The following is a 24,208-nucleotide window of genomic DNA, read 5'->3' on the forward strand; positions in this document are numbered from 1 at the left end:
TACTTTGAATTTTTCACAAACCTTTGTAGCATTGAGTAGGGGACATATGTTAGAGTAGCATTGAGTAGGGGACATATGTTAGAAGAGTAGCACTGAGTCGGGGACATAGAAGAGTAGCATTGAGTAGGGGACATATGTTAGAAGAGTAGCATTGAGTAGCATTGAGTAAGGGACATATGTTAGAAGAGTAGCATTGAGTAGGGGACATTATGTTAGAAGAGTAGCATTGAGTAGGGGACATGTTACTAGCCTACAATAATCATACTGACAGCTAACGGTAACTACATTTACAAGTGACAGTGAAGAGATTTGAGCTAAAAACAAATGATAAGAGCATTTACGTTAGCGTTTTTCAGCGGTTTGCAAGCTACTTGGGCTACACTTGAGACACGCAGTGATGGCTGTCAGCCTGCCAGGCCAGCAAAGTCAAACTCTCGTCGCTAAACCTGTGTTGACTTCGGGATTACAACGGTAGCCATATACCATCTAACCATAACCCTGTCTATCCCTGACGTCTCACCTCTCCCTCCGTCTCCCTCCCTGTGTGTAGGTACAAGATGACCTGTGAGTACACCTGGCCCAATCACCTCCTGGAAACCGACAGGGAGGCCGTGGAGGCCATCGTCACACAGCACGGTTTCCAGGACGACGTGGCGTACGGACTCACCAAGCTGTTTGTGCGAACACCCCGGTCCCTCTTCACCCTGGAACAAGAGAGGGCCGCTCTCATCCCCATCCTTGTGTTGTTCCTACAGAAGGTAGGATAAGGTTAGGTAAGGTTATGGTGACAGTCTAGACAGAGCCTGGTTACAATGTTCAATGGCTTTTACATTTACATTTTACATTTTGGGCATTTAACAAATGCCTTTATCCAAAGCAACTTACAACAAATACATTTGTTGTAACCAAAATACTTTTATTCTTAACTATAAACTATATTCAGTGGTGCAATTAATTCACCACGGTAAAGAAATAAAATGCTGAAATTAAATTATTTTACTGTGTTCATCCTCATTACCACCACTGACTGCACGTGATCGATCAGAATTTACTGCCACCACTAAATATAAATGGCCAAATCCTTCCTGGAATGAAGATGTATTTATGATTATCATAAAGAGACCCACAGCTTTGGCAGCTAGGCCTGATTAAATCCGATCGATAGCGTGCATGTCAGTGCTGGGGATGAGTATGAATCACTCACACACATCCTCCACATGGTATTTAGACCTCTGCTTTAAGACACAGAGAAACACGTATCATTAGTCTTCAGCATGATGATCATCAGGTCTCCCGGTCATAGACAGGTGTGATTCATCTGTTGAGTCAAGTAGAGATAGCTTCCATCACATTAATTGGGATAATGAATGCGATCAGAGCCTCGTTAGATGAAACTCAATTATTTAACTTTCGCTTTGTAAAATGCCCTGCTTTTCATCTCTGTGACCCACTTGTAGTGCCTCCCACAGCTGCTGCTGCTGGGTTTGAACTGGAGCAGAACTTTTGTCTGTAAACTCCTTAGCAGGAGTCTAACTCAGTTGGGGTATGAGCTGGTGTTGACTGGGGCCTACCTGACACTTCACTTCTGTCTTTGTTATTTCTCTATTCCTCTCGTGTTCTTCTTCTCCTCTGTTTGTGTGTTCATTTTAACCTTTCATTCTCTTTTTATCTCTCTCTCTTCCCTCTACCTCTTTGTTTTCTCTCTTCTCTCTTCTCTCCTCTCTTCTCTCTCTCTCTCTCTCTCTCTCTCTCTCTCTCTCTCTCTCTCGTTCTTTAATTTCCCTCTCTCCCTCTCCCCCTAGGTGTGGCGTGGGGCGCTAGCTCGTATGCGGTGCCAGCAGATGCGGGCCATCTACACCATCATGGGCTGCTACAAGCGCTACAAGGTCAAGGCCCACTTCTGGGAGGTGGAGCGCAGGTTCGCCAACGTCCGCAACATGGCCGACTACGGGAAGAGCGTGGAGTGGCCGACCCCGCCGGCGGCTCTGACACAGTTCCACAACATCACACAGCAGCTGCACCGCCGGTCAGTCCCCATAGTTACCATAGTTACCACAACAGCCAGACAAATACTCTATGTGTGTACGGGGGTGTACATCTAGGCAACTGCCATTAGGGAGCATGTCTTTAGGATGTGGGGGTGTTAGGGAGCATGTCTTTAGGATGTGGGGGTGTTAGGGAGCATGTCTTTAGGATGTGGGGGTGTTAGGGAGCATGTCTTTAGGATGTGGGAGTGTTAGGGAGCATGTCTTTAGGATGTGGGAGGGTTAGGGAGCATGTCTTTAGGATGTGGGAGGGTTAGGGAGCATGTCTTTAGGATGTGGGGGTGTTAGGGAGCATGTCTTTAGGATGTGGGAGGGTTAGGGAGCATGTCTTTAGGATGTGGGGGTGTTAGGGAGCATGTCTTTAGGATGTGGGAGGGTTAGGGAGCATGTCTTTAGGATGTGGGGGTGTTAGGGAGCATGTCTTTAGGATGTGGGGGTGTTAGGGAGCATGTCTTTAGGATGTGGGGGTGTTAGGGAGCATGTCTTTAGGATGTGGGGGCTTTAGGGAGCATGTCTTTAGGATGTGGGGGTGTTAGGGAGCATGTCTTTAGGATGTGGGAGGGTTAGGGAGCATGTCTTTAGGATGTGGGGGTGTTAGGGAGCATGTCTTTAGGATGTGGGGGTGTTAGGGAGCATGTCTTTAGGATGTGGGAGGGTTAGGGAGCATGTCTTTAGGATGTGGGAGGGTTAGGGAGCATGTCTTTAGGATGTGGGAGTGTTAGGGAGCATGTCTTTAGGATGTGGGGGTGTTAGGGAGCATGTCTTTAGGATGTGGGAGTGTTAGGGAGCATGTCTTTAGGATGTGGGGGTGTTAGGGAGCATGTCTTTAGGATGTGGGGGTGTTAGGGAGCATGTCTTTAGGATGTGGGAGGGTTAGGGAGCATGTCTTTAGGATGTGGGGGTGTTAGGGAGCATGTCTTTAGGATGTGGGGGTGTTAGGGAGCATGTCTTTAGGATGTGGGGGTGTTAGGGAGCATGTCTTTAGGATGTGGGGGTGTTAGGGAGCATGTCTTTAGGATGTGGGGGTGTTAGGGAGCATGTCTTTAGGATGTGGGAGGGTTAGGGAGCATGTCTTTAGGATGTGGGGGTGTTAGGGAGCATGTCTTTAGGATATGGGGGTGTTAGGGAGCATGTCTTTAGGATGTGGGGGTGTTAGGGAGCATGTCTTTAGGATGTGGGGGTGTTAGGGAGCATGTCTTTAGGATGTGGGGGTGTTAGGGAGCATGTCTTTAGGATGTGGGAGGGTTAGGGAGCATGTCTTTAGGATGTGGGGGTGTTAGGGAGCATGTCTTTAGGATGTGGGGGTGTTTGGGAAAGAATGTAGGAAGCGTCCCGGCACGCTCTTCTCTTTGTAGATATTAAAGTACATCCTTATCTTTACCTTTATCTTTGACTGAGGTTTAGTTTGAGGTACAGTACTAACCCATTTTTTAAATAGTAGACTTTAGGGTCTTCTTTCCTGGACATAGGTTAAGCCTAATCGTAGACCAGAAAAGGGCATCTTTAATGGAGGTTTCCCTGGCTTTAATCTGTGTCCGGGAAACCATCCCTTTAGCCGTTCTGCTCCCCACCTCTGGAACTCTCTGCCACCTAACATATGTAATATTGACACTTTCAAATCCAGTCTTAAAACACACCTTTTACACAATGGCTTATTTGGTTTGATCTGCTGTATTTAGTTTGTTGTTATATCTGACTTTGCTGTTTTTATCTCACTTTGCTTTGTTGATTTTATAATGTTTTGATATGTGGTTTTAACTATGTCTTGTAAGGTGTCCTTGAGAGCCTTGAACGGCGCCCATAAATAAAATGTATTATTATTATTATTATCCCTAGATGTTTTCATCTGCTTCTTCATCGGCTGTGTTTGTTTGTTGTCGTTCTTTAGGTGGAGGGCGAGGCAGATCGTGAAGAACATCCCCCCGTCTGACATGGCAGAGGTGCGGGCCAAGGTGGCGGCCCTGGGGGCGCTGAGTGGCGAGAGGAAGGACTGGGGCTGTAGCCGCGCCTGGGAGAGGGACTACCTGGCCAACGTGAGTTCAAAGTTCAAAGTTCAAAATGTTCTTGATGGTCACATACTCTTGTGCAGTTCAGGGATATGCTTGATTCACACAGGGCCTCAACAATGTTATGCACAATTTATACATATACACTCAAACTTCCCAAATCCTGAAATAAAATACATTCTAACTAAACTAAAATGCACAATATAAATACAGGTACAATATTAAATAGCAATAGATTACGACATTATGACATAAGTCACAGTTATCAGTATGTGCACCAAACTACTCCATCAATCATTTTTTTCTCTTCAGACCTTGTTCTATGCTATTCTGATCATTGGCCTGGTTAGTGTGGTGTGGATAGAAATGGTTTATATGCAATAACAATACAAGTAACTGAAGTTGTATTTATGAATTCCCTTGAATTCGGACGGTACATTTACAGTATCTGTGTCACAGAGCCCTTAGAGACCATCCCATGCCGTCCTTCTAGGGTTAACAAAGTGCAGTACTGCGTAGGGAATCTAGGGGGCAGGACACCACATCAACACATGCAGCAGAACATGCTCGCCATTACCCAGTGAAACATTGCTTGGGAGTGCCTGGACACAAGATGACCTTGTTCCCAAACGTAGACCGAGGGAGCAGCCTGCTGCCAGACCATGCGACTGATTGCGACGACTGGCCCGTTGGCGCATTCGAATCAGGCTGCGCTCTGATGGCTGTCACCCATGGCTCATTTAGGGGTTAATCCAATGTTGCATTGTGGGTGGGGGCCATGAAAGGCGCTTCAGGATACTGTGACTCTGACTGCTCATCTCTTACTCACCCTGGGACGTCAGTTGACTCAGTTATGAATGACGTATTAGTCCTCTGACTACTGCCACAGGGCCTCGTTGAACCCACCTCACCCCACCCCACTCCACCACGCGCTCCCATCCCCCCATGGCCATTAGCGGACCATTAACTTAACAAAGACCTACCTGTCTACAACAACCTACCCCCAACCCCACCCCCCACCCCCCCTATCTCCTGCTTTCAATTAGCCTGCTTCATCATCTCATTAACCCACCAATCCGCCTGTGTTTTGTTGAACTTCCTCAATCCAAGGGTCTGTGAACATCCAGAGAGTTCCACATAGAAATGGCATTCCGTATAGATCATAACGTCCTGGGGTGCTTAGGAGGCGTAGCGGGTTAAGCGTCGACCATGTAACCGTAGGGTTCCGGTTCGATTCTGGTCACGTACATATCCTGCATGTCATCCCTTCTCTCTCTCTCACCCATCCTTCCTGTCTATATCGCTACTGTATCTGTCAATAAAAGGAAAGATATGAGTGGGACTGCCCCACTCAGAAAAAATTACTTCCTGTCATGTGGAACGCAGGATCACCATTCCAGTCGGTTGCGTTGCATGTCTGTCTACAAAGCTCTGAAACATCTGCCCCTCAGGCCCAGGAGTTTTTCCGTGGGAAAGCTAAGTAATCTATGGTAGTGTTGTTCCGTTCAGAACTAAAACATCCTTCCCTGGCCCGGATATACTCCGAGGCCCTCCATTTTGTATCGCAATTAAGTCATGTCAAAACACTTTTTTCCACTTTTAACATCCCATAGACGGGTAGTTGTAGGACTTCAGTTACTATCATAAGCCATGATCCCTCTCTAAACAACCCTCAAAGCCAGTGTCTAGTGACATGCCCCTTTGGCTATGGACTTTGATCTAGGTTTTTTTTGTGTGTGTTGTATTGATAAAAGCTTGAAAGAGACTGGGAGAGGTTATGGAGAGTGTTGTGACTAATGAGGAGATGGTATCTATGTTCTGTAGGCAGTGGCAGTCGACAGGCTCATGTAATATGTGACTTTGATCCTTTGATTTAACAGGTGAGGGACTCCTCTCAGACAAGCTCCAACTTCATAAGGATTTCCAAAGAGCTGAGGAACAAAGACCAGTACAGCCAGGTCCTCTTCTCAGGCTTGTGCAGGAAGGTATGTACACACTGTACTGTGCTGTACTGACACAAGCAGTTTTTCTCTGAAGGTTCAGTCTTTCATTTACTTTGAGTTGCTTTCTCTCTCTCTCTCTCTCTCTCTCTCTCTCTCTCTCTCTCTCTCTCTCTCTCTCTCTCTCTCTCTCTCTCTCTCTCTCTCTCTCTCTATCCCTCTATATCCCTCTCTCTCTCTCTCTTTCTCTCTCCCCCTCTCTCTCCCTCACTCTCTCTCTCTCTGTCTCTCTCTCTCTCTCTGGGTTGCATTCTCTCTCTTGTTACACACACACACACACACACACACACACACCCATAGGAACACACACACACACACACACACACACACACACTGGTTTCAAGATAAAGGCTGACACCACAAATAAACTCAGTATGGAATAGCTCTGGGCCATAACACCAGACACGCTGTCTATCTGACCACTGCAGATGCTTTCCTTATCAGGACAGTAGCACATCCAACCTCATTCTTGGTGCTATTTTAGCCTCCATTACTGTTGGATATGTGGAGAGGTACAGCACACTGTTCAGGGAGCAGGTACTGAAATAATGAAAGACCTGGCACAAAACTGTCAAGCTTCAATAGATATGTACATGTTAATATACATATCTTTTGTTTCTATATTGTTTAGTCTGATCTTCGTGATTTTTACATAAAAAGAGTAGCAGTCTAGAGTAGCAGAACAAGCCTACTGTAGACAATTGACTATCATCCCCAAGCGCACCCCATGTATATTTATACTTTACTACTTTAAATATCTATTTTATTACTAGTTGTACTGCTAATTGTATCCTGTCTTATTTGTCACTGATGTCCTGTACTACGTATTGTCACTTTTTTTATTATCTTGAATTATGCCTATTGCGTTATTGTCTGCTAATTGTCTGTATACTGCTAATTGTATCCTGTCTTATTTGTCACTTGTGTCCTGTACTATTGTCACTTTTTTATGTTGAATTATGCCTATTGCCTTATTGTCTTGTGCTGCAATGTCAGGAACCGAAGCCTAAGAAACTTGAACTTGTGCCGAACAGAGAGTGACAGACAGTCCAAAGGAATTTCAATGTGTCAGAAATACTTAGAACTTAGATAACAGAACATTTTAACTTAGATAAGAATGACTGTCAATCTCTGGTCTGTCTCCTCTTCCTCCTACTCACAGTCTTTTTTATTCTCTCTCTCTTTCACTCTTTCTTAGGTGAATAGGTTCAACAAAAACACAGACCGTGGCTTGCTCATCACAGACAAACATATCTACAAACTGGACCCAAAGAAGCAGTTTAAGGTGTTGAAAAGGCTGCCTCTGGACATTGTGAGTACTGACTCAGAAGAGCACACACACACACACACACACACACACACACACACACACACACACACACACACACACACACATATTTCTTATGTAAAGCACCCTGTGCATCCGTGCTGGGAAGGGCACTATATAAATAAAATGTTACTCACTTACTTACTTACTTACTTACACACACACACACACACACACACACACACACACACAGATGGAGTTCTGGAGCAAGTTTGGAGAAAAATACAACAAGAAAAATTAAGCAAGAAGAACAGAAAATTGTTTCCATTTCGCTTGAAGAAAAAAATGTTTAGGATATGATAAAACCCGATACACTCTACACAGACACACACAACACACATACATACAGTATAATCATACACCTTGATTTAGCACCGCACACTCAGCTACATCCCTTGCATTAAGACATGATCAATGGCTTGGCCCTCTATCTATATGAACCTAAGTGACCCAGGTCAGAGAGGCTGAGAGAGAGAGAGAGAGAGAGAGAGAGAGAGAGAGAGAGAGACAAAGGGAGGAATAGAAGGGAGAGAGGGAAGGAGAGAGTGAGAGAGGGGGCCAATGAGAGAAAGTGCGAGGTGGTCTGACCTACATTCCCTGGTCGTGGTGACGAACGGAGGTGTGTATGTGTGTGTATGTGTGTGTATATGTGTGTGTGTGTGTGTGTGTGTGTGTGTGTGTGTGTGTGTGTGTGTGTGTGTGTGTCTTTGGTCACACTGCGGCAGTGGCTGCAATGAGTGGTTCCGCAGTCTGGGACAAGCCCGCCTCATTTCACACACTGATCTGAGAAATTGGATCAGGAATCTCTCGGGGAGAGGGAGAGGGGGGGGAGGGAGGGAGGGAGAGAGAGAGAGAGAGAGAGAGACAGACAGACAGAGAAGAGAGAGAGAGAGAGAGACAGACAGACATACAGAGAAGAGAGAGAGAGACAGACAGACAGAGAAGAGAGAGAGAGACAGACATACAGAGAAGAGAGAGAGAGAAAGAGAGAGAGAGACAGACATACAGAGAAGAGAGAGAGAGCGCGCTCTGTGTGGGACTGCACAGTGTGTGACCGGGTCTGTCTCTGTGGCAGGTAGATGTATACAGGCAGGTGCGAGACAGCCAGAGAGGGCCACGGTACTCACCGTACACACAGGGTTCATGGGCGGTTTGTGTGACTCACAATACACTGTACTGTAGGTTTGGGTAACGACCAATTAACCAGACCTTTACATAATGAGTTGGAGCACAGCTGGAAATCCAGGAATAGTTGGAACATATACAAGCCATAGGGGAAAACAGTGAGCTCAGAGCAATGCATAGTCTTAGCAAAGGCTAAGTGATATGTGCTAACCAGTGGCAGGCCGTGTATTTTACACCTAGGCCTTCAGTGATATCTTCCCGCACTAGGGCTATAGGCTATTGTCATTCCACGTAAACAACCCATATTCATTGTTGGGGTTGCACTGGAAGTGCACCTGCACTCATTTCTTTATAATTTTGTTTTCCTACTACACGAATGATTCCCTCTAAACCAACAAAAAGACTGGTTCTATTTAAATAAAGATTTCATGGTAAAAAACTAAAAAGATCGCACAAGGGGTTCACATACTTTCAAGCAGCACTGTACATTCCTCATTCCATTCCTCTGATTTCTACTGTACCTCCGCCAGCCGCCCCTCAGTTCATCCTTGCATTATCCTGCACTGCCTTAGATTACGAGAAGCAGAGAATAGCTCTGTCGTCAGGTCAGGTCTAGTATGTTGTGAGAGGCAGTGATAGTGTCAGCACTGTTTCCCATAATGCACTGCACAGAGTTCAGTATGTCAGCTATGTTGTGTACGACGCAGTCCAGTGCTGTTACTGTTACTGTATTAGATTAGATTAGATTATACCGTTTTTAACAAGAAATTGATAATAGTAATAATTATAATAGAATGATATTATAATTATTATAATATACAATATATCATATATAATATAATAATTATTATTATTAATAACATAAATATATACATACATATATGTTATAATACATATATATTATAATATATTAATAAAATAAAAATAACAGTGTCTGTGTAACCATTGTGTGTCCTGCCTTTTTGGCCAGGGCTCCATTGATTATTTTTTTTATGAGAATCTCAATGTAACTTCTCTGGTTAAATAACAGATGAATAAAATAAAGTATTATCTGCTTGCGCAGATATGTGATTAGATTGGACTTAATTGTCTGCTTGTGCAGAAATGAGTTTCAACAGAAAGGCTTGATGAATTGGTGAAGGTCAGAATGGAGACTAGCGAGATGACGGTCCTGGGTGGTGCAGCGCTCCACCCCTCACTGACACTGCAGAGGCCTGTTGGGATAGGGATTAACCTGTGTTTGGTTATGTTCATCCTGCCAGCTGTAAGAGGCTTAGCACCAAAGCAACTCTCCCTCTCTCTCTACTAGTCTCTTCACACCCCCCATCTCTCTCTCTCTCTCACTCTTTTTCTACGTCCTTCCCTTTTAGGCCCAGCAGCCCCAATTGGGCCACTACTCTCATAACCTAATCCTCCACACACACACACACACACACACACACACACACACACACACACACACACACACACACACACACACACACACACGTGCTAGAAGTCCACTCACCCCACATAGGCTAGTAGCTAGGCTACTAATGTTATCTACCAATGTCACTCATATTTAATCTTCAGTCAATATTTCACACAATCAACATGCACCATGCATGGTGGTATGAATGAATGTGTTTGAACTATGCCAATGTATAGTATGCGTCTTTACTTGTGTAACAGGGTCAGTTGAATGAATGAATGGTCTTTATTGTCATTGCTACAGTACAGGTACCAAACAACGAAATTTAGGAGGGGTGGCTCCCCTGGTGTTAGGAAAGAAAAAAAACTTTAAAAAAACACTTTAAGAAAAACACAAGAAGGGAAGGAGCTGGTTTACATAAATAAAGGCTATGTACACTATCCACTATACTATACTGTACAGATAGACGACTAGGGTTGTCATATTGCACATAGTGTTATTGCACATTTATTTAAAGTGTCGCAGTTTGCAGGCTTGAAATGTACATATTTGTGCCTCAGCACTACACCTGATTTTTTCAGTCCAGCAGCTGCCATCAATCCGTCCAGACTGTCCAGGGCCCAGAACCTAGGTCTTTGCTGTGTTCAGGGCCTGGACGGCCCTGGGGTAGAAGCTGTTCTTCAGTCTGTTTGTCCTTGCGGCCATGGTCCTGAACCGCCTTTTCGAGGGCAGCCAGGTAAAGTGTTCGTACCCAGGGTGGGTTGGGTCCCTGGAGATCTTGGAGGCCTTCCTGAGACAGCGTGTGTTGTACAGCTCTTCCAGAGAGGGGAGGGGGGCGCCGGTGATCTTCTGGGCTGTTCTCACGACTCTCTGTAGCGCATTTCTCTCCGCGGTTGTGCAGCTGGAGAACCAGTTGCAGATGCCGTAGGTGAGGATGCTCTCCACTGCACCGCGGTAGAAGGTCACCAGTATCTCCTGCTTGCTGTGTTCCTTCCTGAGGACCCTCAGGATGTATAGCCGCTGTTGTGCCTTCTTGATGGTGGCTTTTGTGTTGTCCTTCCAGGTCAGGTCATCCTGCATGTGCACCCCCAGGAATCGGAGGGTTGAGACTCTCTCCACGCTCTCTCCGTCGATGAGCAGGGGCTGGATCTCGGACTTTTTCCTCCTGAAGTCTACGATGATTTCCTGGGTCTTTGACTTGTTCAGCAGCAGGTTGTTAACCTTGCACAGCTTGCTCAGTTGCTCTACCTCATCCCTGTACGCCGCCTCGTCCCCCCCCGAGATGCATCCCACCACGGTGGTGTCGTCTGCAAACTTTACGATGGAGTTGCTGGGGTGGACGGGGGTGAAGTCGTAGGTGTAGAGGTTGTAGAGGATGGGGCTTAGCACGCAGCCCTGGGGGGACCCAGTGCTGAGTCTGAGGGCTGTGGAGGTGTGGGGGCCCACCCGCACCCTCTGGGGGCGGTCGGTCAGGAAGTCCTTGATCCATGCACATATAGAGTGTGATAGACCCAGGTCTAGTAGTTTGGTCACTAGCCTGTCTGGAAGGATGGTGTTGAAGGCGGAGCTGAAGTCCACAAAGAGCAGTCTCGCGTAGCTGTTTCCCCTCTCCAGGTGGGATAGAGTGGCGTCGAGAGTCGTCGCGATGGCGTCCTCTGTGGACCTGTGGGCTCTGTAGGCGAACTGGTATGGATCCAGGTTGGGCGGGAGGGGTGTGAGTATGTGGGCCCGGACTAGTTTCTCGAAGCACTTCATGATGATTGGTGTGAGTGCCACCGGGCGGTAGTCGTTTAGGCAGCTCACCGTGCTTTTCTTCGGGACTGGGATGATAGTTGAGGTTTTCAGGCAGGGTGGGATGGTGGCCTGGGACAGGGACTGGTTGAAGATGTTGGTGAAAACCCCGGCCAGCTGGTCGGCGCAGTCCCTCAGCACCCGTCCCAGGACGCCATCCGGCCCCGAGGCTTTCCTGGGGTCCACCGCCTTCAGCACGCATCTCACTTCATGCTCTGTGAGGGTGAGGCTGCTGAGAGCTGGAGAGAGTGGTGTTTGTGTTGTGGTTACCTCCGTTCGCCCCTCGTCGAACCGGGCGTAGAAGGAGTTCAGCTTTTCCGCCAGCAGGGGGTCGTCCTCTGCGGCTGTGAGCCTGTTGGCTCTGAAGTTTGTCATGTGCTGAACCCCCTGCCACATCCGCCTGGAGTCGTTGCTCAGGAAGCATTCCTCAATCTTCTCTCTGTGGTCTGCCTTGGCCTCTTTGATGCCGCGCTTTAGGTTAGCCCTGGTGGTGCTGTACAGCGGTGTGCTCTTCCCTGCGAAGAAGGCGTTGTCCCTCTCGTTGATCAGTTTTTGGACCTTCCCAGTCATCCATGGCTTCGTGTTGGGGTAGACCCGGACCCGTTTGTCCACGGTGACTGAGTTGGTGCAGTTCACTATGTGGTTCAGAACCGACGACGTGAACTGTTCCAGGTCCTCATGCTCATATTCCTGCCATGGGGTGTCATTTAGGCAGATCTGCAGTGGAGCGGACCCTTCTGGCCAGGTTCTGACAGTCTTAGTGGTGATGGGAGCACTTTTCCCCATGGTAGTGTATGCTGGGATCAGGAGGATTGACACATGGTCAGACAGGCAGACCTGGCCAGAAGGATCCGCTCCGTTGGTGTATACCTTGTCCAGTGTTTTCTCTCCTCTTGTTGCACATTTAACATGCTGATAGAACTTGGGTAGTACGGCCTTCAGGTCGACATGATTGAAGTCTCCTGCTATAATGTGAATTGCCTGTGGATCTGTGCTTTGTTGACCACTGATGACGTCATATAGCCGCGCCAATGCTAAGCTACCGTCTGCATTCGGTGCAATATAAACGCTTGTAATATACACTGCATTGAATTCCCTCGGTAGGTAAGTGGGTCGGCATTTAACAGTCAAGTATTCCAGGTTTGGGGAACAGTGGCTACTTACAGTTTTCGTGTTTAAGCACCAGCTATCCTTCGTAGATATAATGAGGCCGCCTCCGCGGGTCTTACCGCTGAGCAGCGTGCGGTCTGCGCGGTGTAGGGTCCGTCCTTCCAAGCTAATCGCAGAGTCCAAGATAGTTTCATTTAGCCAGGTTTCAGTGAGAATAATCACACAGCTATCTCCCACGATGTTATTTTTGGCAACCTGTAGTCTCAATTCATCCATCTTATTCGTCAGGGACCTGACGTTGGATAGGAAAATACTCGGCAAAGCAGGTTTGTCTGGGCTCCTCTTTAGCCTAGCTAACAGGCCTGCCCTGCAGCCCCGTCGTTGCTTGCGGTCCTTACGCCGACGTTTGCGCCTCAGGGTAGGGACTGAGTACCATGGTTCTCCCGGTAAGCGGACGATCTCGTGATAAATCCTTTGTTGCTTCAGGAACTCCGCTGTTACTGTCTTCTCGTTTTGCGTACCAACTTCTAGTAAGTCGTGCCTGCTGTAGGTACTATTTACACAACCGTTCCCTATAAGTACTAAAATAAAAATGGACATACAAATGCACTTAAAAACACTAAAGAACACCAGTTTTGAAGCCACTCCAGCCGCAGCGACTATGCGTGCAGCCATCTTGTATCTAGGTATCTCTGTAGTTAGTCTGTCAGTTATGCTTCCACTTGCTACTTCAGAAATGTACTGTATGTGCATTTCTCTCTATTCACATTGGTGTTTGATTTCACATGATGTCAGTGGTTGTCTTGGTGTGGGTTTTGTGGGGTGGAACCTCATTGTGTTAGGACAGTTAGAGCGACTCAAACCTGGCCTTAGTGGGAGTGAATTTACTGAGTAAAGTATTTGTTATTATTTAATAATAATAATAATAATAATAATAATAACAATAATACATTAGACTTATATAGCGCTTTTCTAGACACTCAAAGACGCTTTACAAACTGAAAAGATCGAGTAGTAATAATAAAAAGACACAACAAATAAATAAAAGAAAGTATAGTGGCCTAATTAAGGTAGTGCTGGGGACACATGGGAAGGGGAGGGGGAGAGGGTTAACTGGTGAGGGTTAACTGGCCAGCTTGAAGAGGTGGGTTTTGAGGGCCTGTTTAAATGTTGGGAGGGTGTTGATGCGTTGGTCCAAGTGTCTGTCCGTCTGGGAACGAGAGTATCGAACCTGCTGTAAGACAGCGATGTAACCCTGCAATACTGTATGTCTGTACCACTAGATCACGGGCCTGAGTGTGACCAGCGGCGTTGACCAGATGGTGGCGCTGCACACGGCCTCCCAGGATGACGTGCTGTTCTACCTACAGAGAGGAGAGCTCTGTCCCAACCAGGACCGCGTCGGGGAGCTACTGGGCACGCTCATCGACTACTTCACACGGTCAGTGTCTGTGGTTCGCTTTGGGGTCGAAACTGGGATTTACATTGACATTTTTGGGCATTTAGCAGACGTCTTTATCCAACAAACAAATACATTTGTCTGAGTAAGTGAATCATCTATCCATCAGTCATCGTAAGAAAAAGTAATCGTATGCTCGGACTAAGGGCCATTTGCAGTCATTGATTGATTGATTGAAAACTTTATTAGAAGATTTGCAGAAGTAGGTACATGAAAGTACATATTACATACAAGGTCAACTAACAGGATAAAAACCCAAGAAAGCCACTGGCTTATTTCAATTGGGGTCCTTGATTTTCAATTCATCGTTACATGTAAGACAGACAGGAAAAAAAAAAAAATAAATAAATAGTACTATCTACAAGATAATACAGACAAATAACTATTACTATCTACAAGATAAAAATACATCCATCTTGGGAAGAACAATACTAGATATACAATACAACAAAACATCAGGTATGTACAGCGGATAGGACAGGTGGGGACATACACCACAGGTGGGGGCGGGGGACAAAACACAAAGTATGTACAGTGGGTAGTTCGGGTCTTTTAATCTGATTTTTGATTTAGAGGGTCCAGTTACGGATTGCAGCCTCCTGTAAATGTTTTTTTGAGAGTGGTTTTGAAGGTGGGCAGTGTTTTGCACTCCTTTAAGATTATAGGAAGGGCGTTCCACATTTTTACTGCATAGTTTGCAAACGAGTTTAACCCCTTGTTTGTGGTGCAACGCGGTTGAACGTGGTTCGTGGAGCTTCCTCTGGTGTTGTATGTGTGGACGTTGTTCACTTTTTGGAAGTATGTTGACAGGTACTTGGGTGTCTTTGTGGTGTAGCGTATCTTGAAGACCAGGCCCAGTGCAAGCTGCTGCACTCCTGTGTCCTAGGGTTGAGGCCTAGCAGAAGCCTAACCAGTTTATTTTGGGCTGTCTGGAGTCTTGTTTTATGGGCCTTTGTGGTTCTATAGTACCATGATGTTACGGCATAGTCGAAGTGACATTGAATGAGAGCTCCTGATAGGGTCCTCAGTGTGTTTTTACTGACAAGTGAGGATATCCTGTACAAGAATCTAGTTCTATGGTTCACTTTTTTGATTACTTTTGCTGCCATTTTATCTCCGGAAAGATTTGCCTCTAAGATGGAGCCCAGGTATGTAATATCCTCTTTTCTTGTGATATTAATGTTACCCACTTTTATTTTAAAATTTTCAGCCTTTCTGAGTTTAGATGGGGATCCGTATAGGATGGTTTCAGTTTTACCTAGGTGTATTGATAGTTTATTGTCAGCTAGCCAGATGCAGATTCTACTCAGTTCAGTGCTTAGCGCTTTTTCCACCTGCAATATGTCCCTGTCAGAGACCAGCAGAGTCGAGTCATCCGCGAACAGGAACAAATTGCAACAAATTGTCATAATGCTAGAAGATGGAAGTTTTATTTTATTTTCGTTTGTTTACGGTAGAGAAATTGTACAGGGGGGTGGAAAGGTTTCAGGAAGTGTCCAGGCGTGTCTGAGGGTTTTTATTCACAATACCGGGCTGACCGGATCCACACTGTGCTGTTTTTCTGTCTGTCTGTCTGCCTGTCTGCCTGTCTGTCTGCCTGTCTGTCTGTGTGCCTTTCATACCAAGACGCAATACAATGTGCTTTACAGGAAGTGAAAATAGAAACACGTCAAGATAAAAAACAAAGGAGGGTAAATAACAGTTTTACGACCATGGAAGTTCAAACAGTAAACAACAAAACAACTTATATAATGAGGTTTCGTGACGTTAATAATCTTACCATGTTTAATAACTGTCATGTATGAATCACGTCACATAGTCATCTGATTCATCACTGCCATTTATTTAAAAATAATTCACAACATCCATTCATCATTGTCACCCACATTGAGAGTGTCACAGTGCAGCCCACCAGTGATGGAGAGAGCATGTTGTTTGCGGTGTGTGTCACCGCTAAGCCTGTCCCCCTGCTGGCAGAAACAACAGCACCCATCCTAAATTGATTGGTTCCCTAAATCTTAATCCCTAAATCCAGTCATGGATCATACTGACTGACTTATTACTTACTTACCCAATCCCCATTGTACTAGCGTATGATAATTTGTCCTGTTTGTCCTGTTGCGTTTCCCGTAGTTGTTCTTCCGGGTTCAGAGCACGCTGGCGTCCGCGATGTGACTGCCGCTTCTGTTCCCGGTCCTGTCTCCTGTCCTTTTGTATCCTGTCTTTTTGTATCCTGTCCTGTCTCCTTTTGTATCCTGTCTTTTTGTATCCTGTCTTATCCTTTTTGTATCCTGTCCCGCCGAACTCCGCTGCCTTCACCCCCGCCATCTCCCGCCTCTCACCGCCTTCACTACCGGACTGCATTACTCACCGCCTTCACTACCGGACTGCAATACTCACCGCCTTCACTACCGGACTGCAGTACTCACCGCCTTCACTACCGGATTGCAGTACTCACCGCCTCACCGTTCCTGTCCCCGGGCTCTGTGTTGCCGTCCGACCCGCTGCGCGCCGCTCTCAGACATCGCTGGCCTGGCCGTGCTGTGCTATTACCCTCGTCCCGGGAGGTAGCCACCGCTCCCTCCCCGGTTCGGGGGTTGCCATCTCCGCAGGTGAGTGTCGGTCGTTCCCAGCCTTCACTCACTGCTGCGCGATTTGGTCGCTGGCATGGCACGGCTAGGCTGGCCGACCGCGCGGGTTCGGTCCCAGGCTGGCAATACAGATGACAACGGCAACGGCTGCTGCTGCCACCAAGGCAGGCATTCTCCGCTGCCGCCGCCACATCCATCGAGGCTCCCAGCAACATCAACACCGGACTCTGCACCACCCCCCCCCTCCCCGTTCGCTGACTCTGTGTTCCATGTTACTTGTTGTTGTTGCTTGTTGTTTTTTGTGTCTCCCCATGTGTGTCCTATATTGTCAGCGTCTTTGAGCCCTGGAAAAGCGCTATATAAATTGAATTAATTATTATTATTATTATTAATTATTTCAGACTGAATGCTCATTAGTTCTTGATATCATCTCTCTCTCACACACACACACACACACACACACACACACACACACACACACACAGACAAACACACACACACACACACACACTCACACACACACACACACACACACACACACTTACTCATAGAGATATGGCACAGTTACATGGGGAATTGGCTTGGCTGTACTCTGTAGACTCGCATGTTCATTAATGTAGTGGTATGTCATGTGTTCGGGCATTTCCTCACAGCAGAGACCCCCTGGGGAGACCCCTCAGGGGCTCAGACAGACCGGGGTGTTTTCATGTAGTTTTACGAGTGTATAGTGTGTGTTTTTTGTCTGTGCGTGTGTGTGTGTGTGTATACTGTGGGTCTGGGTGTGGGTGTGTGTTGGGGGGAGGGAGGGAGGGTCTGTGTCACAGGGGTCCCTACGGCAGCTGCCTGGCATTGGCCGGGGAGCGGCGGGCGTCAGATGCGAGCGGGGACCATTGATAGGGCCTAATCAGTGTGCCGGTCCGTCTGCTGCGCCCAACCCCCCAACCCCCCCGGGCCTTTGTGCAGCCATCTGGGGTGAATGCAACGTCATGACCTCTACAGGCACCCATCAAAAGAAGAGAAGGGGCTTTAGGGGGGTGTTGCCGCAGAAGTGTGGTGTGAGAAGTGTGTGTGTGTGAGCTTGTGCGAGGGGGAAGGAGGAGGAGGGCAGATGACAATACACACACGCTACCCTCTCTCTCTCTCTCCCCCCTCTCTCTCTCCCCTCTCTCTCTCTCCCCTCTCTCTCTCTTTCTCCCCTCTCTCTCTCTCTCCCTCTCTCTCCCTCTCTTCCTCCCTTCCCTCCATTCTGTCAGGGTCCCAAGACTACAGGAGTCATGCACAAGTTAGTTTTCACAAGCAGGCGTGGAGAACGGTTAGGGAGTCAATGGTGTAAATGTAGTACCAGCCTGTTTCCCTCCTACGCTCCCCCCTCCCCCCCTTCCCCCCCTCCTATCCCCGTCTTCCGCCCACCGAGTCAAACATTGATTCAGACTATTTGATTGCGTTTGAGTGAGTTATCTAGTGAGAGAATGTCGGTTTAAATAAAAAATCAACTGGATCAGTGAAGACTCTATTACTGGAACCAGGGGAAATCCGCCACTTTAGAAGTCTCTTTCTATCTCCGCTGGTTCACTGTCATCCTACATCCGTCTCATCATGTTTCTCTACGGAGTACATTCCTCCGCTCTTTCCATTTCATCCCTCTCTCTTTCTTGTGGTATACCCCCTCCTCTCTCTCTCTCTCTCTCTCTCTATTGCTCCCTCCCTCTCTCTCTTCCTGTCACCTGGGTTTTAGCTGACATTATGAATGAGTCATGTGCGTGGGTCTGTGTGTGTGTGTGTGTGTGTGTGTGTCTGTGTTTCTGTGTGTGTCTGTGTGTCTGTGAGTCTGTATGTGTGTGTGTCTCTGTGAGTGTGTGTGTGTGTGTGTGTGTGTGTCTTTGTATGAGTGTGTGTGTGTGTGTGTGTGTGTTGTAATGGGGGGGTATGTAGTACCCTGGGCCATCTGCTAAGACAGCTGGGAGAGTGTGACAGGACTGAGGGCTGGATTTAGGGTTGGTCGGCGCTGGCAACATAGATTGAGGAGGATCTAGCCCATAATATCTCTCCTCCTCTCTCCTTGGCCGTGCCGCATGAAAAGCAGTCAATTGGGTCACCCACCTCCCCCCCCCTCCCCCTACCCCTACGGTTATCAAAGTGATTTAATTAACCTCAAAGCATGTGAGAGGGGGCTAATTATGGGTGGCGGTGGAAGGTGGAAGGGATAGCTCTGGTTGTTGCAGTTTCACTATCTGGACTACACACACACACGCACACACACACAGGCACACACTCACAAACGCACGCACGCACGCACACGCACAAACACTCACGCACACTTACATGCACACACACACACACACACACACACTCACACACACACACACACACACACACGTGCTGGCTGAAGTGATGGCTGTCGACCCTACCTGACCCTGGTGAATGTCAGTGTGTGCAGTCAGAGGCGCTGATTACAGACCTGGACTAATGGCTCCTCTCTTTTCTGAACTCTAAACTCCCTTTTTAGGTCGTGAAAAAAGTGTCATCCTTGCCTGAAATAGCCTCCTCCTCTCCTCTTCTCTCCTCCACTCTCCTCTCCTCTCCTCCACTCTCCTCTCCCCTCCTCTTTTCTCCCCTCCCCTCCTCTCCTCTCCTCTTCTCTCCTCCACTCTCCTCTCTTCTCCTCTCTTCTCCTCTCTTCTCCTCTCTTCTCCTCTCCTCCACTCCACTCCACTCTCCTCTCCTCTCCTCTCCTCTCTTCTCTTCTCCTCTCCTCTCCTCTCCTCTCCCCATCTCCATTGAGGGAGGGCTGTCCTCGATGTGTCCCTGATATGTCTGTCTGTCTGTTTGTCTATGTGTCTGTCTGCCTGTGTGCCTTTCTGTCTGTTTCTCAGTCCCTCTCTTTCAGCCATGTCTGGCTGCCTGTCTGTCTGTCCCTCTCTCCTGACCATGTCTGTCTGTCTGTCTGACAGTGTTAACCCAAGGCCCTGTCTACATGTCAGGGTGGATTCTTAGAGACGCAGATCAAGGCGAACTGTGAAAACGCTCTTCCCACACACTCTCCTCTTCTGTCCATGTGATGACCAGAGGAGAAAAGTGTGTCCCTCTCTTCCCCCAATGTCTGTCTGTCTGCCTGCCTGCCTGCCTGCCTGCCTGCATGCCTGTCTGTCTGTCTGTCTGTGTGTCTTTCTATCTGTCTGTGTGTATTTCAATCTGTCTGTCTGTCTGTCTGTCTGCCTGTCTGCCTGCCTGCCTGCATGCCTGTCTGCATGCCTGTCTGCCTGCCTGCCTGTCTGCCTGCATGCCTGCCTGCATGCCTGTCTGTCTGTCTGTGTGTCTTTCTGTCTGTCTGTCTGTCTGTCTGTCTGTCTGTAGGCGAGCTGTGAAAACGCTCTTCCCACACACTCTCCTGCTCTGTCCATCTGATGACCAGAGGAGGAAAGTGTGTCCTATTTCAGAACAGCCTCTTTTCAACTTACAAAGTGGAGTCATAGGGCCAAGTTGTTCTTAGTTTAGACTTGGAAAGGAAAAGAAGAGCTAGACGTCGTGTTCATTTGGTAGGATGAACTAAGTGCACACAACTGAACTTGTGAACTCGGTGGAATAGCTCTAGACTTAATGATGTTATAAAAGCCAGTCAGTGATATTTCATCTCACAAGACAGGCAGGAGAGAGAAGGGGGAGGAGGAGTGATACTCTAATGTTAAAAGGGGGAGGAGGAGGATTGTGGGATGGGTGTTAAAGAGCGGTGGGTGATGTGAAAATCATTACGTCAGACAGCCCAGTTTGAGAGGGCAAAATTTCACACAGACGTTCTGATTACGCGTGACGTCGAAGCTCGCTCCATTCCTGGGGACTGACTGTCCCAACAACAACAGAGGCATCTCACAGCTCCTGAATTCACAGAGTCAGCTCTGCCCTCCGGAGGACCTGGCCATCAAAAGACGTCTTTGTAGACGCTAACAGCAGCCATTCACACACAGGTTTAAACTAATTGCCCCAGAGATGACCACATTTTGCAGTCGCACACACACAGACACACACATGTTCACCACACCCTGATGTCCCAGTATAAAGAAAAGCCGCCTGTAGCATAAATGACCCCTGGGGGAGGCGTGTTACGTTCTATATCATCCCCCCTATAGATAATCAATCCGGTGCGACATTCGCGTGTGTTCCCTCCCTGACTGACTTGAGTGAGATTAGCAGTTTCGCTCTTATCTCGGAGAGATGTTTTTGTGAGCCCCGTGGACTGCAAGAACAAATCAGTCCGGGGATATGATTGAAGCTAGTGCTATTATGCCGCATGACGCACACGCTTATGATTCAGCCTACACTGTCACGGTACTCTGTATCGGCATGCGTGTGCAGTACGTTGTAGGAGCTTGAAGCAGGTTACGAGCCATATCCCCACAGATCATCTGATTGATCCTCATGATCACACAACATGATCAACACGGTGTTTCTGCTGTAGGTTGAGTCACTGCTTTTCCCAGAATGCACCCTGGTGAGACCCAGCGATGTAGCGGGCGGGCAGCTGTTTCAGACAGGGCCTCTGTAAGCCATGGTAATGATGATGATATATACACTGACCCCCATTTCCCCGACCCCTCACACCCCTGCCCCCCCCCCCCCCCCCTCCCTCCGCCCTGTCCAGATTAGCACCCAGTCGGACTCAAATAGCCTCTGTCCACACTACCCCTACTGTGGGGACGCAGATGCTGCTGTTGCCCCAGCGATGGTTGCCAGGCAGCTGAGGAGGAAGTGCTAATTAAGATTGCAGGGGAGATGGTAGGCTTTGAAGGGGATGGGGGGGATGGGGGGGTTGGGGGGGGGGGCAGTGTGAGACAGGGGTGGGGTAGAGGAGAGGGGCTGCGTGATTGAATGGGTGTCTCACTCGCTAGAAACTCAACAGGAGAGGAGATTGTGTTAGAACCCCGCGTCGGTACCGCGGCTGAGATTCTGCACCACGGTGTGAATTAGTTTCTGTATCGCTCTGTGCCGGAGGGAGTGCTAAGTCCCACACCGTGTGCTTTCGCAGGTTTTCCACCTTTTCCGAAATAAAATCTCGGAGGAACTAGAGAAGTGTAGTCTAGTCGTCTAGTCACATGCAGTCAAAAGACAATCGCGTAAAAGGTTTGATACAGTGCGATTGTACTGGATGATAAGATTAGTTTTGCTCCAGCAAACGACCATCTGTCAAACGCTCAGGAGAGGAGAGAGGAGAGCTGTTTGTTTTTCTCCCATGAACATTGTCTCTTCATCCTCCTCGTCTCCTCTATTTCCCCTCTCTCGCTCTCTCCGTCGTTTGCTCTCCTGGCGGGAGTGTTGAGTTTGGCAGAGGGACTTCACCTCGCCGCGGTTTTCCTCGGCTCTGTCAACCGAGTCTGACAGATGTGCTGTTTGATCCCCTCCAGAGGCCCAATTATACCTGGATGAGGTGTCAGAGATGAAGAGAGAGAGAGAGAGAGAGAGAGAGAGAGAGAGAGAGAGAGAGAGAGAGAGAGTTTAGGAAGAGATGTCAGTGAAGGAGAAAGAAAGAGGGCATCCGTGATGGAGTGAATGAGAGAGAGGAGTGTTTGGGGGATTTAAAAGTCATGTTTTCAAATGTGGAGGGTAGTGAGTTGTCTGTATTTTTTTCTGACTTGAAGACACAGAGTTGAAGTCTGCATGGAACTATTTAACACCCTATAACATCCTGCTTTGAACGGCCTTGCATGGTGTTGTTGACAAACACATGCCGTTGACATATTTTAAATGGTGTTGTTCACCAAAGCGATTCAGCGTTACATATTGTTGAGGGGTTATGAGTGTCATGCTGCTCCATGCTTTGAAGCTTGAAGCTTACGATTTCTCTGGATTCATAGATGAAGGGTTTGGAGATGAAAGGAGAAAGTGTTGACTGGAGGGTGGTGGGGGGGGGTGGTGTGACTTAGTGTGGCCCAGAGAGTTGTTGTGCCCCCTTGCCTGGTGTGTGTGTGTGTGTGTGTGTGTGTGTGTGTGTTTCTGTCTGTCTGTCTGTCTGTGTGTGTGTGTGTGTGTGTGTGTGTGTGTGTGTGTTTCTGTCTGTGTGTGTGTGTGTATGTGTTTGTCTTTCTGTATTTCTGTCTTTCTGTCTGTCTGTCTGTCTGTCTGTGTGTGTGTGTGTGTGTGTGTGTGTGTGTGTCTTTCTTTGTGTGTGTGTGTGTGTGTGTGTGTGTGTGTGCGCATGTGTGCGTGTGCTTTGGCATCTGTGTTATTATTAGGAGTCATCACAGCTGTGACCCTGATCCTGATGGGAGATGGAAACTCACTGAAAAGGCAGATAACTGCTTAAAAACATAATTGATTAGATTACTATACTCTCTGTCAGATGACTGACACAAAATCCAATTGCATATGAATGTTTTGATGATTGGAAAGTAGGCATGGCAATGTTTGTACCAGTTAATGGGAGCTTCTTTTTTTCTTTTTCTTTTTTTTAAATGGAGGTGTAGTTCCTGTAGAAAGCTTTTTTGATGTTGCAGCATATTCTTTGTGATGTTGTGTTGGTAAATGATAGCTACCTACTCATTAAAATTGCACTCGTTTGTTATATAAGCTTGTTTGATTTCCATAGACCTCGATAGCAGAGAAGTGTGATAATAATCAAAATACAATGTGAGGAAATGCTTAGAAAACATGTTAATGAAAGACTTCTGTCTCGAGGGCTACGTTGAAAATGTCCTAAATAAGAAGGAAAAGGGATGCGTAAGCACACATACACACACACCACACACACACACACACACACACACACACATAAACACCCCCCCTCCCACACACACCACACACACACACACACACACACACACACACACACACACACACACACACACACACTCATGGTGTCAGTGTAAACATTTTTTATCTACAGTGACACATCCTCCCTGAGAGGGTCTCTGCACAGACTCAGGGTTGGTTCCTCCACAATGGGACCGAGCGCACGTCGCCTCTGGACCCTCTGGAGCCTCTAGACCCAGCGGCCTCCACAACACAGTAACACAGTGTGGCAGCAGCAGGCGCAGCGGCAATGTCCTAGACTCACACTCACACAAAATGGCCCATAATTCTCCTTAATGGACACACTGGGGGCATACAGTCGGTTCGCATGGGATTATCACTATCTGGCACTATAAGGGGAGATGACAGGAGGAAAGGGGGATGAAATGAGAGAGAGAGAGAGAGAGAAAGAGAAGGAGGTGGGTGGGGAAAGAGGAAGAGAGGGAAGCGGGGGGGGGGGGACCTCCAGGAGTTGCTGCCTGCCGCGCCCCAGATCTGTCGGCGGCGGCGTCTCCGCGACGATGAGTTATGCAACTGCGGCGGGAGGCCTCATTGGCAGCAGG

General features: G+C 47.6%; 1 protein-coding gene across 1 annotated transcript in view; it reads left to right on the forward strand.

Moving 5' to 3' along the window:
* myo1g (myosin IG) overlaps positions 1 to 24,208 on the forward strand; it is a gene marked incomplete at both ends in the record, with an annotated part of 65,123 nt that overhangs the window by 37,063 nt on the left and 3,852 nt on the right. The window contains 6 exons of the mRNA XM_080526408.1: positions 551 to 758; positions 1,803 to 2,026; positions 3,934 to 4,078; positions 5,932 to 6,036; positions 7,250 to 7,363; positions 14,099 to 14,256. Coding sequence (XP_080382534.1) covers positions 551 to 758; positions 1,803 to 2,026; positions 3,934 to 4,078; positions 5,932 to 6,036; positions 7,250 to 7,363; positions 14,099 to 14,256 — 954 coding nt within the window. The remainder of the gene's footprint in view (positions 1 to 550; positions 759 to 1,802; positions 2,027 to 3,933; positions 4,079 to 5,931; positions 6,037 to 7,249; positions 7,364 to 14,098; positions 14,257 to 24,208) is intronic.

Source organism: Nansenia antarctica, assembly GCF_963989245.1.
Source record: "Nansenia antarctica genome assembly, chromosome: 3".
In the NCBI taxonomy this organism is placed as follows: Eukaryota; Metazoa; Chordata; class Actinopteri; order Argentiniformes; family Microstomatidae; genus Nansenia; species Nansenia antarctica.